This window comes from Bos javanicus, chromosome 1 (genome assembly GCF_032452875.1).
Source record: "Bos javanicus breed banteng chromosome 1, ARS-OSU_banteng_1.0, whole genome shotgun sequence".
NCBI lineage: Eukaryota > Metazoa > Chordata > Mammalia > Artiodactyla > Bovidae > Bos > Bos javanicus.
The window spans coordinates 64,857,014-64,881,154 of NC_083868.1; the positions used below are offsets into that span (position 1 = coordinate 64,857,014).

Here is a 24,141-nt window from a genome sequence, read left to right on the forward strand (position 1 = left end):
TGTTTTTTACCCGTGACTCAAGCTTCTGGCAAGCTGCCTTACCTAAGCTGTGTGCATGCCAAGTCGCTTCAGTCGTGTCCAACTCTGTGACTATGGATTGTCGCCCACCAGGCTCCTCTGTCCATGGGATTTTCCAGGCATGAATCCTGGAGTGGGTTGCCATGCCTTCCTCCAGGGATCTTCCCGACCCAGGGATTGAACCCATTTCTCCCATCTTCCTGCGTTGCAGGCAGATTCTTTACTGCTGAGCCACCAGGAAGCCTCTACCTAAGCTGAGATTTTTTTTCCTGACCCTGGAAATGCCTGTCTTTACAAAAAGGCCTAGTTTTTTTTCTTCTAAGACTTGGGTATTTTTAGAGAAGCTTTAGTTTCACAGCAAAATTCAGAGGAAGGTACAGAGATTTCCCATATACTCTCTGTTCTCAACATTCACAGGCCCCCCCCCCCATTATCAATAACCCTCACCAAAATGGGACATTTGTTACAATCAATGAACTTACATTGACATATCATAATTATCCAAAATCCAGAGTTTACTATAGAGCTCACTCTTGGTGTTGTACATTCTTTGGGTTTGGACAAATGTATAATGACATGTATCTAACATTACAGTATCTTATAAGAATATTTTCCCTACCCTTAAATATCTTCTGTGCTCCCAGAAAGACCTACTTAGAATCTCACAAATTAAGTTTCCTGGGATGAGTTCTTAACCATCTTCAGCTTTCCAACCCCTATAGCTGTGTTCAGGATCTTTAGGTTATAGCTTCTCAGGGCACTGGAGGCACCACCAGGCCAGCCCGTACTCCCCAGGGCACACCAGAGAGGCTGCATCCCCTGGGACCCAAATCCAGTATTTCACTAGGTCCTTCCTACCCAAGTCCACCTCCCAACCATGTAATTCCACATTTCCCAGTCTTAACAGAATCCCCTATGGACAATCAGGACTTGACAGAAAGAAAAGAGCCCCCTGCTCGGGGGTACTGGTCACCACCCCTGCTGCAGACCTTTCACAGTGGGCTGTGCGAGCTGCTCTATTTTCTGCACTTGGCTGGGAAGAGCAAAGCAAGCAAGCACTTGAGAAATGCTGACCCCCTAGGAAACCCTGGACTCAAATCCTCCTTATCCCTTGGGAGGGGCAAAATGAGTGGAAGAGAAGAAACCAACTTAACTAAAGACCAAACAAAAACTGTACTTAGATATTCTTGCTTTTCTCATCAGGAGGGCTGGATTAAGACATGAGTTCAAAATAAAAACAATTTAAATCAGGAAATAGTGTAAGGAAGCCCCAATCTTCACACAGTTCTCTCCCCCACCTGTCTAACCAGCAGTTCTGCTCCCCTTTCTCTCCGCTTCCCCCGTTCCTTTCTCTTCGTGGCCAGCACCCTGCTTACTGTTGTCTGAAGCATGTATCTAGCTCACTCCCCACATCTCCATAAAGCATCCTTAAAAACAAAGCAAGTGAAAGAAACATATTCTGTGACACTCAGCACTTCGGGCTCTCATCTCCTCTTTTCCCTTGAGAGCTAGAACAGCCATCAGCAGCTGGTGCTGGGAACCTGAGGCTCAGGCTGAGGAGTAAGGGGCTGCTGGGAGGGCCTGGTGGAAGGAAGAACCCTGAGAACCTCTCCCAATGGTCCATGCTGCCTGCTCCTGGTCAGCTGGCTGTCCTTAGGCCAGAGCCACAGGTTACACTCCTGTGAGCTGTGCTCAGACCCCTCATTTCACCATCTTTCCCTCTCCCTTATGCTTGCCTCTCTCTTACACAAACATGAAGTATCAAGTCAAGTAACACTGTCAGGCAAAGTAGCTTCAGACAAAGGAAGAAGTGTTTGAGACCTAAGTTCAAATTAGCTTTACCTCAGGGTCTAAAATGCAGAGCCCTTCAGATACACGAAATTTGCTCAGAACTGATTAGACAAAGCAGAAGCTAGCAACATTCCTCCCCTTCTCCTGTTTTACAGTGAAGACATCTGAGGAAAAGTGGGGGGCACATAATGGAGAGTAAATACGGTAATCTGGTCATTTGCAAGTTCAAGCTCTGGACTTGGGACTTAGGAGTGCCAGATGGAGGCCATTACAGCCTACCTCTGGCCTGGACTGAAATGTGGTTGAGAGACAAGATTGGCTCAGATCCTGGGAAATAATAACCTGTGACTATAGTACAGGGAAGAGGAAGCGCTGTCCTGACTGCAGCAGGAGCTGTAGCCGTAGCCTCTTACCCGAGTGTTCACTCCTGAGGAAAGCAAAAGATCAAGCTAATGCTCCAGTCTTTAACAAGGCAACCACTTCAGGGATATTGATGTTCTGATTGATCCTTTATTCCTGATTGTTCAAAGTGGACCTCAAAGGGGAAGAAAGTAGACCTCAAAGGAGAAGTTGGAGCAGAGAAGTCACTACCTAACAGGTATGGTTTTTCCTCTCTCTTTTGCTGGTGGCGAATCACCCCCAGTTCCATGTGAAAGATGCGTGGGAACACAAATGTATCTCGTTTGAGGTCAGCAGTCACAACGGGGTGTGTATGTATTGGCCTTGCTGTTCTCCACATTTCCAGAATGAAAAAAAGCCATGAAGGCAATCACTTAATATTGTCTCATTAATGATGCTTCCTTATCCCTCACTTGCCGCCTAGAGAAATAATCACAGTGGAAGCCTCTCATGCACCACCATGAGTCATACATACAATCAGCCCCTTCTCTGTTATACAGTTGGAGTCTCCTGACCCAGAAAATACGAATGTCGGGGACTGTGAGCGCTGGAGCTACAGGAGCCGGGAGAGCCCCAGCCCTGGTTCCTCACAGCCTGCTGAGTTAGCGCTGGCAGACCTTGGAACCAAGGCTGAGACAAAGCAGCATGACCGTCACAGGGCCTCACACCCTCAGAGAGGGTCCCTCGAAGGCCAGCCCCACCCTGAGTAGCCCTGGGGCAAAGCTGGCTTTGGACCAGTGAGTTTGCTGTCTCTTGTGCCAGGAAAGGCACCTTGCCCCACAGAACGGAGCCTCTCCTCCATGTGCTCAATGCCATCAAGCCCTCTTAACCCCACCTCACAGTCCAGCCTGGCTGAGCCTATGGCCAGAGACTCTGCTTTAAGGCAACTCCACATCTGGGGAGGTTCAGGAGTCACCTCTGAGGCCACCAAATCTTGACTCTGTTGGCAAGCACTATCCTCCGCATTGCCATCCCATGGATAGTTGTGCAACTCTGATGCTGGGAAGGGTGACGGTCACCACCAAGATGGTCATGGTCAATGGATTATCTCCACTGGGATGGGTGTTTGGTCTCTAATGATATGGCCAAAGCCTAAAATATTCAAAGCAAGGCCCCAGAGGCTACTGCTTATTTAATTAGTTGGTTAATAAGAAAGATTATTTTTATAAAAATATTCAAATGCATTTTAAAATCTTTAAATGAATTTAAATATTTATTTAAAATACATTTTAGTTACATAATAAACTTAGTCTAAACAAAGAATTGGCAGACTGTGGCTCACAGGTGAAATGTGAGCCAGGTTTTCATAAATAAAGTTTAATGAGAACACAGCCGTGCTCATTCATTATGTGGCATTAGCTATAGCTGATTTTGCCCTATAACAGCGGAACTGAATAGTTACAAAACAGCTGATGTAGCCACCAAAGCCTGGAATATTAACTGCCTGGCCTTTTACAGAAAAAGTTTGCCAATTCCTAGTCTCAAAGTATTAACTTGTCTCTCAATTATTATGGAATAAACCTAATAGACAACCACAAAACTGCCTAAGCCATGGTTAGTAATAGCTTGTAAAAATTACAAATGCAATAAGTGATACACACTTCTTGTGAAATGAAAAAGTCTTATAGATGACTTTTTATAGCTAAATTCTCTGTTAGCCATCCTGCTGGTGCAGATCCCCTGTTCCTCCAAAAGTAACTGATCAGTTTCGTGTGCTTACTGCTGGATGGTCTCCTTTGCATTCACACATACATATATGTCCTAACATGCTATATGCATTGTCTTACTATTCGCCTTGATATTCCACGCAAATTTTCCCTTCCCATATTCCATGTGGAGACTTTCTGCATCTACGGAAATTTTAACTGCTACACACTATTGCAGAATACAATTCTTTCATTCAGCCATTTCCTTTTTGATAAATATTGTAGCTTAGCTCTTTCCAAGTTTTCACTCTTACCAACAACACTACAGTGACTTTTCCTGTTTCCATCTTCTCATGCCCACCTTCAGGTGTTTCCCTAGAGGAGCTACTGAGAAGCTGAATTCCTCCATCATAGAATACATGCACTTAAATTTTTACGACTGTCAGATGGCCTGCCACAGTGCCTGTACCATTTTATATTCCCTCCAGCTGAGACCAACAGCTACTATTCCTCCACACCCTGATGCTTGCTACTTATTAAGCATTTGATTACTTTTCCAATTGGATGTATGAGAACAGTAGCCCATTTAAAAAATATTTAAATTTCCCTGATTACTAATATATTAGTTTGCCAGACTGGCAAGTACCACAGACTAGATGGCTTACACTAAAGAAATTTATTTTCTCACATAAAGGGCAGAAAGTGCAAGATTAAGGTGTCAGCAGGTTTGGTTTCTCCTGAACCTTCTTTCCTTGGCTCACTGATGGCGCCTTCCTCTGTGAGTCCATCCCTGGTGTCTCTGTGTCCACGTTCCTCTTCTTACAAGGAGACTCATCATATTGTGTTAGGGCTCACCCTAACAACCAGACTTGAGCTTAATCCACTGTCTAAAGATTCTGTGATTCATGGGGTTGCAAAGAGTTGGACACGACTGAGCGACTGAACTGAACGGAAAGATTCTGTCTCCAAATACAGTCTGAGGTCCTCAGAGACACAACCTATAACAACCAGCGAGGCTGGGCATTTTCTAAAAAAATAATTCTTCACCATTCTATTTCCCTCTTAATTTTTTAACTTTGCATCAGGTTTTTAGTCAACAGAAGTATTTACTAATATAGTTTTTGCTATTATTATTTTGATGTAGGTCTTTTTATTGATTTTCTCCTTTATGGACTATGCTCTTTACTTCTTATATAAGAAAGCCTTTTCAACAGCCAAGATTATATCAATATTTGGCCACATTTTTATCATTTAAAAAGTAGGTTTTCAGTCTACCTGGAACTTATTTCTATTAATTATTTCAATTGCATTTATTGAAAAGTCTGTCTTTATTCATTTGAAATGTAAACCTCTGTCACATACTAAGTTCTTTATTTTACATGTCTATCCTTGGATTCTATATTATTTTGTATTTATTTCCCATTCTTGAGCCAATTGTTTCTAATTGATTTTTTCCCACTAAAATCTGTTTTGTTTAGCTATTTTGTGATATTTCATCTTGTCACCTCACTGAATTCTCTTAATTGTTGTAAAAGTTGATCTGCTGATTCCTTTGGAATTTCTTGGTAGACTTATTAAACATATGTAACAAGAGTTTTGTTCTTTCCAATTTTTACACAGTGTTTTTTTTTTTTTTTCCTGGTCTTGCCTTCATGGCCTTCTGGCACAGTGCTAAATTAGAGCCACGACAGAGGACAGTCACAGGGCTGATGTGTATAGTTGTATATGTTGTACACTGCACAATTCTAGGAATACCATTCACACTTAGGTGTCTTAATTATTTTTGTCATGTTCCTGATTTTAATTCATTGTTATTTCATACTGTGAACTCATATGTCTTGGAGATGTCTCTGAAGGATTCTTTGGGGCTGGGGTTGTGCCCTGGTCACAACCTGGGAATAACACAGGAGTGTGTGTGGGACTCTTTCTTGCACACTGGGGCCTTTTGATCTGAAGAGGGTTGGGAAGAATTGTCTGCCACCTGATACCCGCTCATGTACCTGCCATACCTCCTGAGCGTCTGTGAAACATCAAAATAACAAACTGAATACCCAACTGATAGTTAAGATGAGGAGACACAGCTAAACCTTTCATGTAATATATGAAACAATTCTCCCAGGTCTCTATGCATTCCAAACAAAGAGCCAAACTATAAAACTACAGGCAATAAGAGCACTTCACATGCATGTTTAAGAGACAGGCAGTTAAATCAGAGGTCAGTGTACCTTGTTAAATATTGGAAGAGGGTAGAGGTGTACTTTTGACTTGGGCTGATCCAAGTCAAGGAATGAACCTTCTGACCTCTTTGATAACTGTGTCCCAGGAAGCACAAAGGCCAAATTTCATTTATGGCCAAAGATAGCAGCCAGCCTCTCGTAGTTAAATTCATACAAGGTGATTTTTTTCTGTTTCCTCTGGGTGTCTGTCCCCTGCCAGGGCCAAGGAGGAGGAGTCTTTTGTTCAGAGTATTTGATTGATTTGAAAAAAATTTGTAAATATATGATCTCATTTTATCCTCATGAGTTTTGTGACAAAAATTTAACTTTCCATATTGTATCTATTTGCACTATAGAAATAATCAGAAAACAGAGGAAAGAAGAGGCCTATCGCTTACTACCTTTGTGACCTTGGACACCCTTCAAAGCCCCAATTTCCTCGTTTGTTAAAAACATAATACAACCTGCCCTGCTCAACTGGGGATAAGCCCTGCTCTGCCCACCTCAGCATCTCCACGTGAGATGATTTTGAAATCGTTTGGTAAACAAAAAAACCTGTGTAATGTGAGTTGGTAAGTTTACCAAACATTTCCCTTCATTGAACAAATCAAGGTTTTTTAAGTTTCACTGTTGACTTCTTAGAAATTCAATTCTTATGTAATTTCCTTTAACCTGCTTTTTTTCCCTCTTTACCCTCTGGGCACACACACACACACACACACGTGTGTGTGTGTGTGTGCACGTGCAGATATATACATATTATAAAATATACATGTTACATATACAGAAATAAGACATATACACAAAATACAGATATATACATATTATAAAATATACATGTTACATATACAGAAATAAGACATATATACACAAAAAATAATCCTGCTGTTTCTGAGACTTTATATACTTAAGGACATGATTTTTCTACCATTTTCCCTTTCATTTAGACTACGGCTTCAACTCCAAAATGCTCACTCTTTCTTTCCCATAATCTCAGTAACCAGGTTTCAAAGCTTTTCAGTTCGACTCATTTCAAGATTAAATGTATATGTAACTCCTCCCCACATCCTTTTCCTGGGAAGGGTCTGTCTTACCCCAAAATGTATATTGACTTTAAACAATTCATGACGCCAGTCATTTTGCATGTATTTGCCCATCTCCTCTATTTCCCAGAAGGCCAAAGATGTTTTCATTATCTTACCCTCTGCCCACTACTCCATCATGTTCTCCATCACATCCTTTTTGTGTCCTGCTGATTTTCTGTCTGGCTGCTTGACTCCGTAGGTCTTTGCTGCTCAGTGTGGGTGCAAACCAGCAGCCCCAGAGAGCAGTCAGAAAGGCAGGACGGGCTCAGGCCCACCCTGATCCGGGGATTGGAATTTGCATTTTTACAAGCTCCTCAGGTGATCTGTATTCCTGGAAAGCTGGAGAACCCGCATCCTAGATGAGAAGCAGGTGCAGGGCTAGCTTAAGCAGTGGGGCTTCTGAGGCAGCCCTGGAGAGAAGGGGCACAACAACTTTAATGCCTCCCGGAGGCTAAAACATGATTTAAAAACTAAGGCCATCCAGGGTCAAATGCAGCTTAACTGACCTGGGTAGCTTTTTATCCCTCACTGTAAAGCTTTTAACCACGGTTGGTATTTTGCTTTTGGCTGCTGCTCTGCTTCATAGCTGTGGCCTCCTCACAGCCCTTCCTGGCTGTCCACCTTCTCTGTGTGCCTGAGATCTGTGGGCACCCGTGCTGGTCCAATAACATGGCTTTTCTCTCTCTTCTTTGAAATAGAGTATAATCACTTTTAAAAACATATGTTTATTTGGCTGTGTCAGGTCTTATTTGCAGCCTGTGGGATCTTTAGTTGCAGGAAGCAAACTCTCAGTTGCAGCACATGGGATCTAGTTCCCTGACCAGGGATCAAACCAGGGCCCCTGCATTGGGAGAGTGAAGTCTTAGCCACTGACCAGAGGAGATGCTTGGCTTCTCTTTTCACATTCTCTAAATATTTGATCAACAGCTGTTTAGTGACAGGTGATTTTTTAAAACTGTGTACAATATACTTAGTATTCACCTACCATCTTAACATTCAAGTCTGTGGTTTGGTAATATTCAGTTCAGTTCAGTTCAGTTCAGTTGGTCAGTAGTGTCCAACTCTTTGCAACCCCATGAATTGCAGCATGCCAGGCCTCCCTGTCCATCACCGACTCCCAGAGTTCACCCAAACTCATGTGCATCGAGTCAGTGATGCCATCCAGTCATCTCATCCTCTGTCGTCCCCTTCTCCTCCTGCCTCCAATCCCTCCCAGCATCAGGGTCTTTTCCAATGAGTCAACTCTTCGCATGAGGTGGCCAAAGTACTGGAGTTTCAGCTTTAGCATCATTTCCTCCAAAGAACACCCAGGGCTGATCTCCTTCAGAATGGACTGGCTGGATCTCTTTGCAGTCCAAGTGACTCTCAAGAGTCTTCTCCAACACCACAGTTCAAAAGCATCAATTCTTTGGTGCTCAGCTTTCTTCACAGTCCAACTCTCACATCCATACATGACCACAGGAAAAACCATAGCCTTGACTAGATGGACCTTTGTTGGCAAAGTAATGTCTCTGCTTTTGAATATGCTATCTAGGTTGGTCATAACTTTCCTTCCAAGGAGTACGCCTCTTTTAATTTCATGGCTGCAGTCACCATCTGCAGTGATTCTGGAGCCCCCAAAATAAAGTCTGACACTGTTTCCCCATCTATTTCCCATGAAGTGATGGGACCAGATGCCATGATCTTAGTTTTCTGAGTGTTGAGTTTTAAGCCAACATTTTCACTCTCCTCTCACTTTCATCAAGAGGCTTTTTAGTTCCTCTTCACTTTCTGCCATAACGGGGGTGTTATCTGCATATCTGAGGTTATTGATATGTCTTGATTCCAGCTTGTGCTTCTTCCAGCCCAGCGTTTCTCATGATGTTAGGTGTATTTATATTATGCAATCATTCTCCAGAATGTTTTCATCCTATAAAACTGAAATTCTATACTCACTAAACAACAACTTGCCTTTCCCTTCTTCCCACAGCCCCTGGCAACCACCATCCTACTTACTTTAACTTTATTGAAAAAATAATTGCAATATAATTGTGTGAGTTTAAAGTGTACAACGTGACGATTTGATGTACATTTACACTGTAGAGTGATTATCAAGATCAAGATAATTAACACATCTGACCCCTCACAAAGTGAACAAAGTTAACTCGTGTGTGTGTGGTAAGAATGCTTAAGACATGCTCTCAGCCACTTTCAAATAATACAGTGTTACTAACTGCAGGCACCATGCTGCACGCTGCCACCATTCCACTCCTGTTTCTATGAGTTTGATTACCCTAGGTACATCATATAAGTCAAATCATACAATATTTGTCCTTTTGACTGGCTTATTTCACTTAGCATAATGTTCTTAAGTTTCATTCATGCTGTAATATGTGTCAGAATTACCTTCCTTTTCAAGACTGAAAATATTTCATTATGTATATATCATATTTTATTTATCCATTTATCTGTTGATGGATATTTTGGTTGCTTCTGACTGTTGACTGTTGTGAATAATGCTCTTGTGCACAAGGGTGTGCAAATATCTCAAGACCCTGCTTTCAACCCAGAAGTAGAATTGCTCGATCTTTGGCAATCCTATTTGTAATTTTCTGAGGAATCGCCATACTGTTTTCCATAGTGCCTGCACCATTTTGTATTCCCACTAGCAATACACAAGAGTTCTAATTTCTCCACATCCTTGCCATCACTTGTTATTCTGTTTTTGTGATTGCAGCCATCCTGTCTGTAAGATAGGATGTAAGATGAGGTCTCATTGTGATTCTGATTTCCCTAGTGATTAGCAACATGAGCGTCTTTTCACATGTCTGTGGACATGCACTTCGCAGTCAAAATATGTCATTTACTCTGCACAATTTTCGACCCAGATGACTTCTTGAAAAGTAAAATGTTTAGATAATAAAGTAGTCCACTCATTCCATGCAAACAACCCTCCAGCACACATGACTCCGTTTCTGATCCCATACGCCTACAGGTGGTCGGGTGAGGTGGCCCTGTGTATAGGCACAGGAGTGCTCCTGATCGCTCCACAGACACTAGTCAGCACTGTTAAGGAGGCTTTTTTAAAATGGGTTTTTTTTTTTTTCGTGGTAGAAGTCACATAATATAAAACACACTATTTGAACCATATTTAACTGTGCAGCTCAGGGTCACTAAGGACATTCTTGTGCACTCTCACCATCACCCACCTCTTGACTTTTCACCTTCCTAAACTGAAGCTCTCTCCTCATTGAACATTAACTCTGCATTCCCACTCCCCGCCTCCCAGCCCCTGGCATCTACCAATGTCCTTTCTGATTCTATGAATTTGACTATTCTAGGTACCTTGTGTAAGTGGAATTAATATTTATCTGCACCTAATGTCTGTTGGAATTCATCTTTAAGGTTAACTTAATATATGTTTTAAATCTGCACCTCAGGGTGAGGACTACCTTGGTAGGAAAGAAAACAATTTATGGCTTACCTCATTACTGATCTATTTCAACAACATTCTAGTATTCTTGGAATCTGGTGGCCCCCTAGGCAACAGCCCAGACATCAGGCCCTTTAACTTGGCCTCATCTGTGTTTCTGACATTCAGATTCACCTGGAAAGGATCTGAACAGGTCAATAGATCCAGTGCACTGGAGAGAGCAATTACACCATCCCCCACAGGCCCAGGAAGCTGATGGACTTCTGGCAGGCACCTGGACCTGGTCCAACCAGCAGCCCCTGTGAGGGCAGTGTGGGTGGGACAGGCCTACCTAGCCTCATCCTCCTCCAGCAGGCTCAGACTGGCGAGTTTATGAGTCTCTTTCACAAGGACAGAGATGGGAGGCTTTGAACATGCGAACGTAACACCGTTTAAGCCTTCATGTAACTGTGTCACAAACACTGGCATTTTATCTGACACGTCCTGTCTTTTTCTAATGTGAGGAGTAGCACTTTTTTCTAACAAAAGCTTTCTTTGATCTTATGCATTTCAAAATCCCAGATCTCACTGTAACTCCCACTTGCTGCCAACCCATTCTTCTCCGGTGGAAGCCCACTCCTCCCACCTCAAAATTGCTAGAAGAAAGTGTGCATGCTAAGTCACTTTAGTCGTGTCCAATTCTTTGCGACCCCATGGACTGTAGCCCGCCAGGCTCCTCTCTCCGTGGGATTCTCCAGGCAAGAATACTGGAATGAGTCGCCATGCCGTCCTACAGGGAATCTTCCTGACTCAGGGATTGAACCTGCGTCTCAGGTTCTCTATCACTAGCACCACCTACGAAGCCTGCCAGAAGGAAGCGTGCCACTCAAGCAAGAAGAAGGGTTAACGTGTAGCAGGAAAGCAGGCCAGGCAGTCCCTCCCTCTCTGATGCCTGATCCACAGAAGGGGCCTCTCTGAGACGCCTTGTTTTGACACTTTTGTCAAAGTGTTCAGGCCTGACAACAGCATCAAAATGGAACACAGGGAGACTGGGCAGTCAAGGCTTCATTGGTCTGAGGTATAAGCTCCCCTGGAGACTGCAACAGGCTATGTGGCTTAGTTTTATAGGGTGTATATGTATGTGTGTGTGTTTTATACATATATATGTGTAGTTTTACAGGTTTTATATATATATATAATACATATACACATGTAGTTTTATAGGTACAACAGAACCAGAGCAGAGGTGGATTTTAGCTAATGAGGCTTAGGTTTCTGGGCCCTCATTCACATGTACTCTTCCTCACATCATATGCTTTTGTAACATTTTCAAAAGTAAGACGTTAGTCACAGTTGTTTTGGGTGATTTCTACTCACCGTCACACTTTCCCTGAAGTTGAGTGGGGATGGAATGGCCCTGGGCATGTCCGGGGCAGGCTAAGGGCAATGGTCTGGGAACACATGCAGCATGGGCACGTGGCTGCAGTTGTGGATGCAGAGCCGGGTGCTGCTAGCTGCCCAGCCTGGATGCCGCTCCAGGAAGCCCCTCCGCCGGCTCGCCCACCGTCCCAACAGGCCTGCCTGTTGCCACATCACCGCGCCCCGTGGCGTCCAGCACAGGCTAAAGGAGGGGACAGAGGTCTGAAATGGGTGAAGGCAGAGCTTAACTGATGGAGAATCCCTCCAAATATAAAACTTCCATGAAAAACATCTTGACAGAGGTTTTCTTGACAACAATCCTTGACTTAGTTGTGAAGATGAAACTTTTCTCTATTATCATAATAAAAAGCAAATTTTGATCACCAGTGCTAGAGGAATGATCTTTCTACTCTTTACATTTAAAATCACATTACAAAATCATTGTTCTTACAGTTCTGGATGTTCTAAGTCCAAAATCAGTGCCACTGAGCTAAAATCAAGGTGTCGCCAGACTGTTCCCTTCAGGAGGGTCTCCCTTGTCTTTTCTAGATGCCACACACACTCTTGGTCTCTTCTTCCATCTTCAAAGCTGGCAGCACTGACCTCTTTTCCATCATCACATCTCTTTCTTTGAATAAACCCAAAAAAATCTTTTGAGGACTCAGGTGATTAGACAGAGCCCACCTGGGTAATTCCCCATCTCAAGGGCTGTATCACAGCTGCAGAGACCCTTGTGCCATGTAAGGAAGCATATTTACGTGTTCCAGGGATCAGGACACAGATGTCTTTGGGTCATTATTCTGTATCCCACAAGGAGACAATCAAAGATACCATAAAGGAGTGTCAGACAATTAATTAAAATGTTACGCTACCTTTCCAGATTTCATGATGTTTGCTACTATCCTTTTTAATATTTGTAATTTATTGTGATTTCTCTTCTCATTCTTTCTCACAAATACATATTTTCTTGATACCTAACTACACATCTGCAACTCTGCATTATGTTTTTTTTTTAATTTAATTTTATTTAACTTTACAATATTGTTTTGGTTTTGCCATATATCAAAATGAATCCGCCACAGGTATACATGTGTTCCCCATCCTGAACCCTCCTCCCTCCTCCCTCCCCATACCATCCCTCTGGGTCATCCTAGTGCACCAGCCCCAAGCATCCAGTATCGTGCATAGAACCTGGACTGGCGACTCGTTTCATATATGATATTATACATATTTCAATGCCATTCTCCCAAATCATCCCACCCTCTCCCTCTCCCACAGAGTCCAAAAGACTGTTCTATACATCAGTATCTCTTTTGCTGTCTCGCAGGCAATGGCAAGCCACTCCAGTACTCTTGCCTAGAAAATCCCATGGATGGAGGAGCCTGGTAGGCTCCTCCATGGGGTTGCTATGAGTCGGACGCGACTGAGTGACTTCACTTTCACTTTTCACTTTCATGCATTGGAGAAGGAAATGGAAACCCACTGGAGAATCCCAGGGACGGCAGAGCGTGGTGGACTGCTGTCTATGGGGTTGCACAGAGTCGGACATGACTGAAGCAACTTAGCAGCAGCAGCAGCATACAGGGTTATTGTTACCATCTTTCTAAATTCCATATATATGCGTTAGTATACTGTATTGGTGTTTTTCTTTCTGGCTTACTTCACTCTGTATAATAGGCTCCAGTTTCTTCAACCTCATTAGAACTGATTCAAATGTATTCTTTTTAATGGCTGAGTAATACTCCATTGTGTATATGTACCACAGCTTTCTTATCCATTCATCTGCTGATGGACATCTAGGTTGCTTCCATGTTCTGGCTATTACAAACAGTGCTGCAATGAACATTGGGGTACACGTGTCTCTTTCCCTTCTGGTTTCCTCAGTGTGTATGCCCAGCAGTGGGATTGCTGGATCATAAGGCAGTTCTATTTCCAGTTTTTTAAGGAATCTCCACACTGTTCTCCATAGTGGCTGTACTAGTCTGCATTCCCACCAACAGTGTAAGAGGGTTCCTTTTTCTCCACACCCTCTCCAGCATTTATTGCTTGTAGACTTTTGGATTGCAGCCATTCTGACTGGCGTGAAATGGTACCTCATAGTGGTTTTGATTTGCATTTCTCTGATAATGAGTGATGTTGAGCATCTTTTCATGTGTTTGTTAGCCATCTGTATGTCTTCTTTGGAGAAATGGCTATTTAGTTCTTTGGCCCATTTTTTGATTGGGTCATTTATTTTTCTGGAATTGAGCTGTAGGAGTTGCTTGTATATTTTTGAGATTAGTTGTTTGTCTGTTGCTTCATTTGCTATTATTTTCTCCCATTCTGAAGGCTGTCTTTTCACCTTGCTTATAGTTTCCTTTGTTGTGCAGAAGCTTTTAAGTTTAATTAGGTCCCATTTGTTTATTTTTGCTTTTACTTCCAATATTCTGGGAGGTGGGTCATAGAGGATCCTGCTGTGATGTTTGTCAGAGAGTGTTTTGCCTATGTTCTCCTTTAGGAGTTTTATAGTTTCTGGTCTTACGTTTAGATCTTTAATCCATTGTATATTCTTGCCTCCTTTGTCAAAGATAAGGTGTCCATATGTGCGTGGATTTACTTCTGGGCTTTCTATTTTGTTCCATTGATCTATATTTCTGTCTTTGTGCCAGTACCATGCTGTCTTGATAACTGTGGCTTTGTAGTAGAGCCTGAAGTCAGGTAGGTTGATTCCTCCAGTTCCATTCTTCTTTCTCAAGATCGCTTTGGCTATTCGAGGTTTTTTGTATTTCCATACAAATTGTGAAATTATTTGTTCTAGCTCTGTGAAGAATACTGTTGGTAGCTTGATAGGGATTGCATTGAATCTATAAATTGCTTTGGGTAGTATACTCATTTTCACTATATTGATTCTTCCAATCCATGAACATGGTATATTTCTCCATCTATTAGTGTCCTCTTTGATTTCTTTCACCAGTGTTTTATAGTTTTCTATATATAGGTCTTTAGTTTCTTTATATTTTATTCTTTTCGTTGCAATGGTGAATGGAATTGTTTCCTTAATTTCTCTTTCTATTTTCTCATTATTAGTGTATAGGAATGCAAGGGATTTCTGTATGTTGATTTTATACCCTGCAACTTTACTATATTCATTGATTAGTTCTAATAATTTTCTGGTGAAGTCTTTAGGGTTTTCTACGTAGAGGATCATGACATCTGCAAACAGTGAGAGTTTTACTTCTTCTTTTCCAATTTGGATTCCTTTTATTTCTTTTTCTGCTCTGATTGCTGTGGCCAAAACTTCCAAAACTATGTTGAATAGTAATGGTGAAAGTGGGCACCCTTAAACCTGACAAAGATGCCACAAAAAAAGAAAACTACAGGCCAATATCACTGATGAACATAGATGCAAAAATCCTTAACAAAATTCTAGCAATCAGAATCCAACAACACATTAAAAAGATCATATACCATGACCAAGTGGGCTTTATCCCAGGAATGCAAGGATTTTTCAATATCTGCAAATCAATCAATGTAATACACCACATTAACAAATTGAAAAATAAAAACCATACGATTATCTCAATAGATGCAGAGAAAGCCTTTGACAAAATTCAACATCCATTTATGATAAGAACTCTCCAGAAAGCAGGAATAGAAGGAACATACCTCAACATAATAAAAGCTATATATGACAAACCCACAGCAAACATTATCCTCAGTGGTGAAAAATTGAATGCATTCTGTTTTATAAAGAAAATTCCCACAATTGTATAAGCCTCAGACCCCACATAAGCTGATTCATGGCACCTCTACTCACCCACTGACTTAAATTAAAACTTGATGAAATCTCTCCCATGGCCAGCTGGAGAGAGTCTGCAGCTGGCCAGGGTGGGTGACCTGTGGGCTCACGGGCCAGCAGGAAGGCCAGGGAGTGCCAACTGGGGCTGACCAGTGTCTCAGAGTGACCCTCTTTCCATCTGTGCCCTGGAGAGTCACCTCCCGAAGCAGATGCAGCATGTGGACACTCCCCAAGACAGGGGTCCCCAGCCTCCAGGATCTAATACCTGAGGCTCTGCAGTGGAGCTGATACAGTAATAATAGAAACCAAGTGCACAATGAATGTGATGCACTCGAATCACCCTGAAACCATCCCCTCCACCTCACCCCCACCCCTGGTCCTTGGAAAAACTGTCTTCCACGAAAACGAACCCTGGAAAGGTTGGGAACCGCTGCCTTAAGGGTTGCCCAGAATGACAGATAGGGTCTGGGGGTGAGGAGAGGGTGGGCCAGGCACAGAGGGACTCACGGGCCTCTGAACTGCTACCCTGGGAACAGCATAAATCTCCTGCTTGGCAAATGTTAGGATTCTCCTGGGTTCAGAGTTAGCTATTTCTCCCTTGTTATGGCTAAAACTCTGCAGTTGGTGTGATTTTCTCTCTGGGGTTCTTTTTGGGGCTCAGCATGAACCAGTGGCCCCTATGCCTTTCTCGAGCTCCCTTATGAAACGCACCCATTACTGGCGGGTTCTCTTCCACTGTCATTCATCTGCCCTCTTCATCTCCTAATTTGCCTCCACTCCTCCACTGGAGACATGCTCACGGCTGGGACCCTTGCTCTGGCTTCAGTTTCTTTCACTCCACTCTCGACTCTTTCCAAATCACAGCTCCCCATTCTCACTTCCTCGGTGATTATCTTTGTGTCTCTCAAGCACATTCCAACACCCTGACGAGGGCTCCTCTCCTGCTCTAGTTAGGATTCCTCCTTCTTGTACATCTCTGCTAAACGTCAAAACCCTGGACCTCCTACTGGGCATCTTTCTTGCTCATCAAGATGACCAAGGGCCACATCAATACCTTATTTCTGGCCTGCTGGCCCAAATATAGCCACAGCACCGCTCACATCGTCTCCATGTGACTCCAGAGTCACTAGGTAATGGCTTCCCACCTTCCTTCTCGGCCCCAGGCAAAGCCTTCCAGCAGCTTCTGGTCCTTCCCTTTTACACGTTCCTTCTGCGGCTGAGGAGCACTCATGTCATGGTTTTCTCTAATGTCTTCTAATCTGGAGTCATGATCAGCCACCTATCCTGTATCACTGGCCATCTCATATCGTTTTAACATTGGAGCTGGGGGGTGCTGCATCTCACAGCTTAACCCAGAGGATCAGGAAATCCCAGGTCCTGAAGCAGAGTCTCAATCAGCTAATTTCAGAACCTGAAATTTCCGGGTGCTCTCACAGCACCAGGCTCCCTTTGTGAGCCTCCTGTAACCCATCGTCCTTCTCTGTTGGTCCCAGTTCACCCTGGATTCCACCCAGTTCCCATCCTCCAGGCTGCTTCTGCTGTCCTCTCCTTGCTCCCCTGTCACCTGCAAGCCCTGTGCTGCTCCCCTCGTTCCCCACTCCAGGGATCCTGGCTCCTTCTACAGCAGAAACAAGTCATGTGTTCTCTAGAATGTCCCCCTTTATCCCCTGGTCTCTGGACACACCACTCTCCTACCTTTCTCCCCAAGTTCAAATCTGTCTCCCTGAATAGCCTGCTCTCCACTCTGGGGGTCCCTCTGGGCTGGCTTCTGAGTGACATGCGTCTCCACAGATCCTCCTTCATTCTCTCCCTGCTGGATCAGCCTGTGGATAGACACAGGTCAGCTGGTAACATCCCCAGAACAGCACGGTCTCCTGTTCCTTTTCCTTCTTGCCAAAGGCCATGTAGACCTTTTCCATTTTATTTATGGGGCTCCTGAGCACCAGAGAAGTGAGCTGAGTAGAGAAAGTGAGTCAAAGGTCAGTGGCAGGGGCTAGGCCATATTGACAATGAGAGAGGGACAGTACCTGCCAGATCTTGTGCCCCAGGGAGCAAAATCCAAAGTCCTCTGACCTTCAGATGGTGGGACAGCTGGGTCCTATTTGCTTACACTCAGTCATCCCCGTGTGTACACCCATGTATGTCATTCCCTTCTTCCTAACAGTGACCTGCAGACCTCAGCAAATGAAGCAACTGTATTCTTTATGTCAGCCTGGTCAGGCCATGCTCCACGCACAGAGGACTGAGCCTTCAGCAATCTCAACAATTTCCTAGGCAGCACACTGGGGAACCAGCCTGAATGTGCAGACCATGCCAAAGCTCTCCAAAGATCCCTCCCTGAAGCTGGTTTTTCTAAGGGCTTAATTAAGACCCTGGCGGCTGAGAAAAAAAGGAAAAGGCTCTAATGTATACAGTGACAAAAATATTAATACAAAGGCTGAGAACCAATGAGTCCACCTCAACCCCGGAAAAAATGCAGGTGCTTTTAGTGGTATGGCCATCTGCTCATATGAACCTCTGCTTAGAAAGAGAAGGATCTGGGATACAGATGGAGCTTCCCTGGAACTGGTCAAGAGACAGTGGGTGGACACATGCTCCTCTGACCGTGAGAGGGAGGACCCGCAGCTCTCCAGAGGGTGCGGGACCAGAAGCCTCTGGATGTGGTTGGAGCGGCAGCAAAGTTTTTGGTCCCTTTCTAATCAGCTTTGAGATGGCAAGACCTGAGCATCTCAGGGAATCGCCTTCTGCCCAAGAACAGAGAGCTACCTCAAAGGGATTCCATGACATGGAGGACCTGCCTAGGAACAAGTCTGCACAGAAAGTGGGTTTAACAAATGGCTCACCTGTTCAGACACACACCTTGAGAAGGATGCAGCAGGATGCTGATTTAAGAACACAGGCTCTGGAGTCAGGCTGACCTGAGTTCAAATTCTGGCTCCACCTCCTTCTAGCTAAGCAATGTCAACTCATCACTCATGCTAAGAGTGGGTGAGGATGTGTGCACCCAGGGCAGCAAGCCCTAGTCATGTATAATTTATTAATTTATTCAATCAGTTATTGATGGCTTTTCCTTGCTGAGAATTTAATTTATCCCTTCTTTGGTATATTCAGCCTAAATACTGCATTTTACAATTAATTATTTTTGCAAAGACCTCACTAAAGGAATGTTTTACTTTCAGGGAATACAAGAGTTGATCATTTCAATCCTCTGCTAGAGTTCACACGTTCACAGGCAGCAAGGAGCAGATGCGAACCTCAGAGTAAATACAGCTAGACTGGATGGAGGCTGCATAGATAACTGGTCTTATTAAACTCACATGAAAGAGCGATGTGGCTGGCACATGCCGTCACCTAGCCGCTGTCATTTTCCTGTCCACGCAGTGTCATTCTATAAGGAGGACTGATGTGAGAGTGGAACAGGAACAAGTTGGGGGTGTCAGCTGGCACCCTGTTCACCGCAGTTCAGACCTCCATCTAACAAAGCTCCAGGCGACCTGCTTCCACAATCTCTTGCCAAATGACAAACCTCCCCCAAATTTACCAATCAAACCAACCACCATTTTACTTTCTGTCGTGCTGCTGTGGTTTGGCAGGGCTCTGCTGGGAGTTCTTCCACTCTACATGACACAGGTGGATGCTAAGCCGGGCTGGGACATCTGAGACTGCTCACTCACATGCCCAGAGCCTGATGGGGACAGCTGGCAGGAGGGGTGGGGACAGCTCGCAGGCGGGGCAATGGGCCTCCGTCATCCGGGCCATCCCAGATGGTCATCCCCTTCATGTGGACTCAGTGCATGGCTTCAGGGTAGACAAACTTTCTCACATGGTGGTTAAGGCTCTCCAAAGGGCAAAAGCAGAAACAGCCAGACCTTCCTATGACTTAGGCCCAGAACTGGCACTGTGTCACTTCCACTATTCTTATTGGTTTAAGCAAGTCACAGACCATCCCTGGTTCATCCTGAGAGGGACTATACCAGGGTATGAAAGTGAGAGGTGTGTTTTATTGGGGACCGTCTTTGGAGAAAACACCTGTTACAGGTGCCCTAAACGGGGCTTTATAACAATATGAGAGAATGAACTACAGAATGTACTAGATCTGCTTATTTAACTTGGGCCAAACAAAGCAAAAGTTACACCAAAAGTTCTATGGAGGGAGATCCTGGTGTTAATTCTAACGTCACCTCATTAGGGAGTTGGGGAATGCATTGATCAGACACAGATTAAGTGTATCTCTCTCTTCTGTCCTTTTGGAAACAGTTCTTTCATCCCCCTGATGTGCCTCTACTGAGCTTCTGTTGTGGCACATGCATTGTGTCATAATTGTCACACCCCTTCTTAGGAAGGGCACTTACACCAGTGGCTGAGGGACTGCCACCTGTCTCCTACTCCAAAGTTGCTGATTTATGTGCAGAATACCTGCCACTGTCTCCGCAGCCCCAAGTTCTGCTATGCCTAATGGCTCCTGAATGACGCTGAAAACCTCCTCCAATATCTTACTTATAAAATTTTCCCTTCCTGTAAAGCTCTTTGATTTGGGAACATTTTTGCATCTGTGGAGCAGTTAGAGTGTTTCATAGCAGACCCTGGAGTTCTGCCAAAAGAGTGACTTTCAGCTTCTGGAGAATCTGAAAAAAGACCAACATAACAGAGTATCTGGTGTGTGCAAGATGCTCAACACATGTTTGCTGTTGTGATAACTGTTATGATGAATAAATCTTTTGCAAAGGACCTAGAGTTATCTTTTGCAAAGGACCTAGAACACTGAGTTTCAATAATTCTTAGTAATGATTTTAGTATCTTTCTGCCTCATCCCTTTAAAAAATTATGGATGTTTATGTGTTTATCGAGGTATAACTGACATAAGTTTACACTAGTTTCAGATGTAGAATGTAATAATTCTGTACTTGTACATATTGTGAAATTATCACCACAGTCAGTGCAGTTAATATCCATCACCATCCCTAATTCTCTAGCACTAATCCTGAACCTTAGGTAGCCCCAGGTATCTGTTGAAACCATTTGTCTCTTTTAATGAGAATGTTTAATATACATTAAACCCCCTGAAAAACACGGGGGCTAGGGGCACTGATGTGCACAGTCAAAAATCCGTTTATAACTTTTGACTTCCCCACAACTGCATTACTGAGTCTGCTGTTGACCAGAAGATTTACCAATAACAACAGTTGATTAACACATGTTTTGTATGTTATATGTATCAGTCTTACAATAAAGTATCTCACAATAATGTAGACTAAAGAAAAGAAAATGTTATTAATAAAATCATAAGAGAAAATACATTTATAGCACTGTATTGTATGGATACTGTAAGTTTCCATCATCTGCTTACAAGATGAATTATTGATCAGTACCTACATCATTATGATATAGATGTTATACATATTACTAACAGTAGATTAAAAATGAAAAGATAATGTGAAAAAGAAATTCATATTATTTATAGGTATAATGATTCATGCATTGATAAGAAAGAAACAGCAATACAACTGCTTTATGGTTGTCTAATGCAAGTGAAAGGGTTGTTTCACAGAGCCTGGACTATACAGTAAATGAATCATCATTTGGTTTTTATGGCAAACACATTATTGAAAACACTGTGACATTAAAAAAAGTACCTATGATGACAGGATACACAATTGTTTCAATTACAAGAGAAGCATATTGTATGGGAATGTAAACAAAGTTATAAGACAGTGAGAAAACTAACACATTACTGATTTTATATTAAATACCTCTCATCTTATGCCTATGTAAGGAAGACTAATATCTACGCATGTTTTATGCATTCAGGAGATACCTTTAATTTTTTCAATATTTCTAAGCTATGTGGTTCATCTTAAGAGTTTTTCAAATTGCCACACATCTCCAAAAATTTTTCCGATACATTTACTGAAAAAAATCTCCATACAAGTGGACCAGCCAATTCAAACTTGTGCTGTTCAAGAATCAACAGCATTTACATTTAACTATCAATATATTTGCTCTTTCCATCATGCTATTTCAGTTTCTCTTCTCTCTATGGTTGAACTTTTCTTTATTCCTCCATTTTTTCCCTTTCTACGAGCTTTTAAGCTGTGCATTCTATTTCCAGACTTTTAGAGGTTGCCTAGAAATCTTATGCAGGAGATGCAGGTTCAGTCCCTGGGTTGGGAAGATCCCCTGGAGAAAGGAATGGCTACCTGCTCCAGCATTCTTGCTTGGAGAATTCCACGGACAGAGGAGCCTGGTGGGCTACAGTCTATGGAGTCGCAAAGAGTTGGACATGATCGAGCGACTAAAAAGCTTCAGAAATCTTAACCGGCACACTTTACTAATTAAAATCTGATTTATTATCTTTCTCCTCCCTCAACAATATTGAACCTTAAAAAACTTTCATTGTGATCATCCATCTTCTGACTTACATGCTTTTGCATATTTTAGTTGTGTTTTGCTCTCTTTTTAACTCCCAAGCATTTTTATAATTGGTTTTTATAGCTGTTTGTTCAGATTTTATGGTCAATTTTTATTCATTTTACAAATCTGATTGGTCAGTTGTTTCACAGGCTTTTTCTCTTTCTTTGATTGTCAGCCTCTTCTACTATTTATTTAAACATTCTTTGCTTGATAATTCAGGCATCTTTGCAGGTCTAATCCTGCTGTAAGTGTTTTCCCTGTCTCCTGCTCATAGTGCCATGTTAGCTTTTTATTCATGATTATGAGTTTTTGCTCATATTCCTTGAAAATTACTTGTGTGATTCTTGTGTCTAGGTGGAAGGTGAGTTCCTCTACAGGGTGGGGTGAGGGGTGGGGAGGATTAATTCTGCTTCTGTGGATGTCTAGGAGCACTAACAACCTACAATGAAATTCTTTGTGGATTTTCTGGACATGCAAAGTATATACATTTTTTTCCTGCAAGCCTGTATGAGGTCAGAATTATAATTCAAAAAATCAGAAAAAATTTCCACATACCTGGTCAGTTCAAGTTTCCAGTCAGTCTATTTTATTTGCAGTTTTCTGAAGGGTCAGGGTCATGGAACAGATTCATTTCTAATTCATTCTTATATGTGAAATGGTCAGCTGTCATCTGTTACACTGTTAAAAACAGAAATTTGTGTGTTGAAATGTTGTGTGGTGGCCTAGAGAGTCTTTGGGGAAGAACAGTGGATAGGACAGTTTCCAGTGTCTGCCCACCCTCCTCTATGCCTACTCCCAGGTAGAATTAAAGTTATACCCTCCAGGTGAAAATTGGGGAGGACATCTAGAGTACAGCTTTATGAATGGGTTCGAGTTCTTTACTCATTTACCCCTCAGCTTGACTGGGACCTGGGTATTCTCTCTCTGCGTTGTGAGCCTGGCTCCTCTCTCTCTCCTCATCTGCTTATTTACTCAATTGAAAACAGGTTTTCTGCTCAGCCTTTCCAGTTCTCTCTGGGAATTTGGGCCACAATGTACCCAAGGGGCCAGCTCTTTGGGTCTCCTCAGTTCCAGAGCAAGTGTTCTGTCCCATGGACTGCCCCGCGTTCAGGTCTGTGACCAGCTCATGGCCTCCTAATCTGAGACTATCCAAGTATTCATTCTTTGGTCCAACCCAGAGCCTCCTTTCTCTTTCCTTCTCATTTCTTCCTCTAACTTTTCTCTCTCCGTGTTCTTCATCCATGTGCTTTACTCCAGGGCCCTATTATTGAACACAAATATCACAGTAACATCTTTCTGTCTAACTCTAGTCCTCCTTCCCCATTTCTTCTATGGAACGTCAGGTCTTGTGTCTACAAAACTCACATGAGTGATGCACACTGCAGCTTCAGCACACCCCTGTCCAGGGTTCTCATTCCCTGCGGTGTTCTCACTTCTAGTCCAAGAGGCTCAGAAGCAAAGCTGGAGGTGGGCCGTGAAGAAGAGTGGAACCATGCTGACCTCACGCACTGTGGAGAAGCTGACTCTGCATCCACAAATCCCATCGTTGGCGCAGACGAGGAAGAAGAGGGTCCCCAGATTTGCCGTGTGTGTGGGGACAAGGCCACTGGTTATCACTTCAATGTCATGACATGTGAAGGATGCAAGGGCTTTTTCAGGTAGAGTTATCTGTCAACTTTCACCCACCTGCTGCCTCTGATAAAATGGGTCCCATCTAACTGGGGCTCTGCCACTAGCTCCCTGGGCACTGTCTCAGGACCTCAGCTTCAGAGGCCCAGGTTCAGAGAGTGGGCTGGTGGCCCATCCAAAGGCCTCCGAATTAGTCTCAGGAGAATCATTAGCATCTGAGAGGAAATCATCATTTTCTATTCTCCCACTCTACTCAGGAAAGGCCCCTTTCCATTAAGATCTCCCTTTGTTTCTCCGTGTGCTCTTGAATAAAATAGCAAATACAGCAAACGAGTCAGTAAAAGAGGAGAAAGAATTT

The 24,141-nt window shown here is 43.1% G+C and overlaps 1 protein-coding gene across 1 annotated transcript in view; it reads left to right on the top strand.

Moving 5' to 3' along the window:
- Positions 1 to 2,321: 2,321 nt before the first annotated feature.
- Positions 2,322 to 24,141, top strand: part of NR1I2 (nuclear receptor subfamily 1 group I member 2) — a gene marked incomplete at its 5' end in the record, with an annotated part of 34,614 nt that continues 12,794 nt past the window's right edge. The window contains 2 exons of the mRNA XM_061425540.1: positions 2,322 to 2,407; positions 23,594 to 23,812. Of these exons, the coding sequence (XP_061281524.1) occupies positions 2,322 to 2,407; positions 23,594 to 23,812 (305 nt within the window). The remainder of the gene's footprint in view (positions 2,408 to 23,593; positions 23,813 to 24,141) is intronic.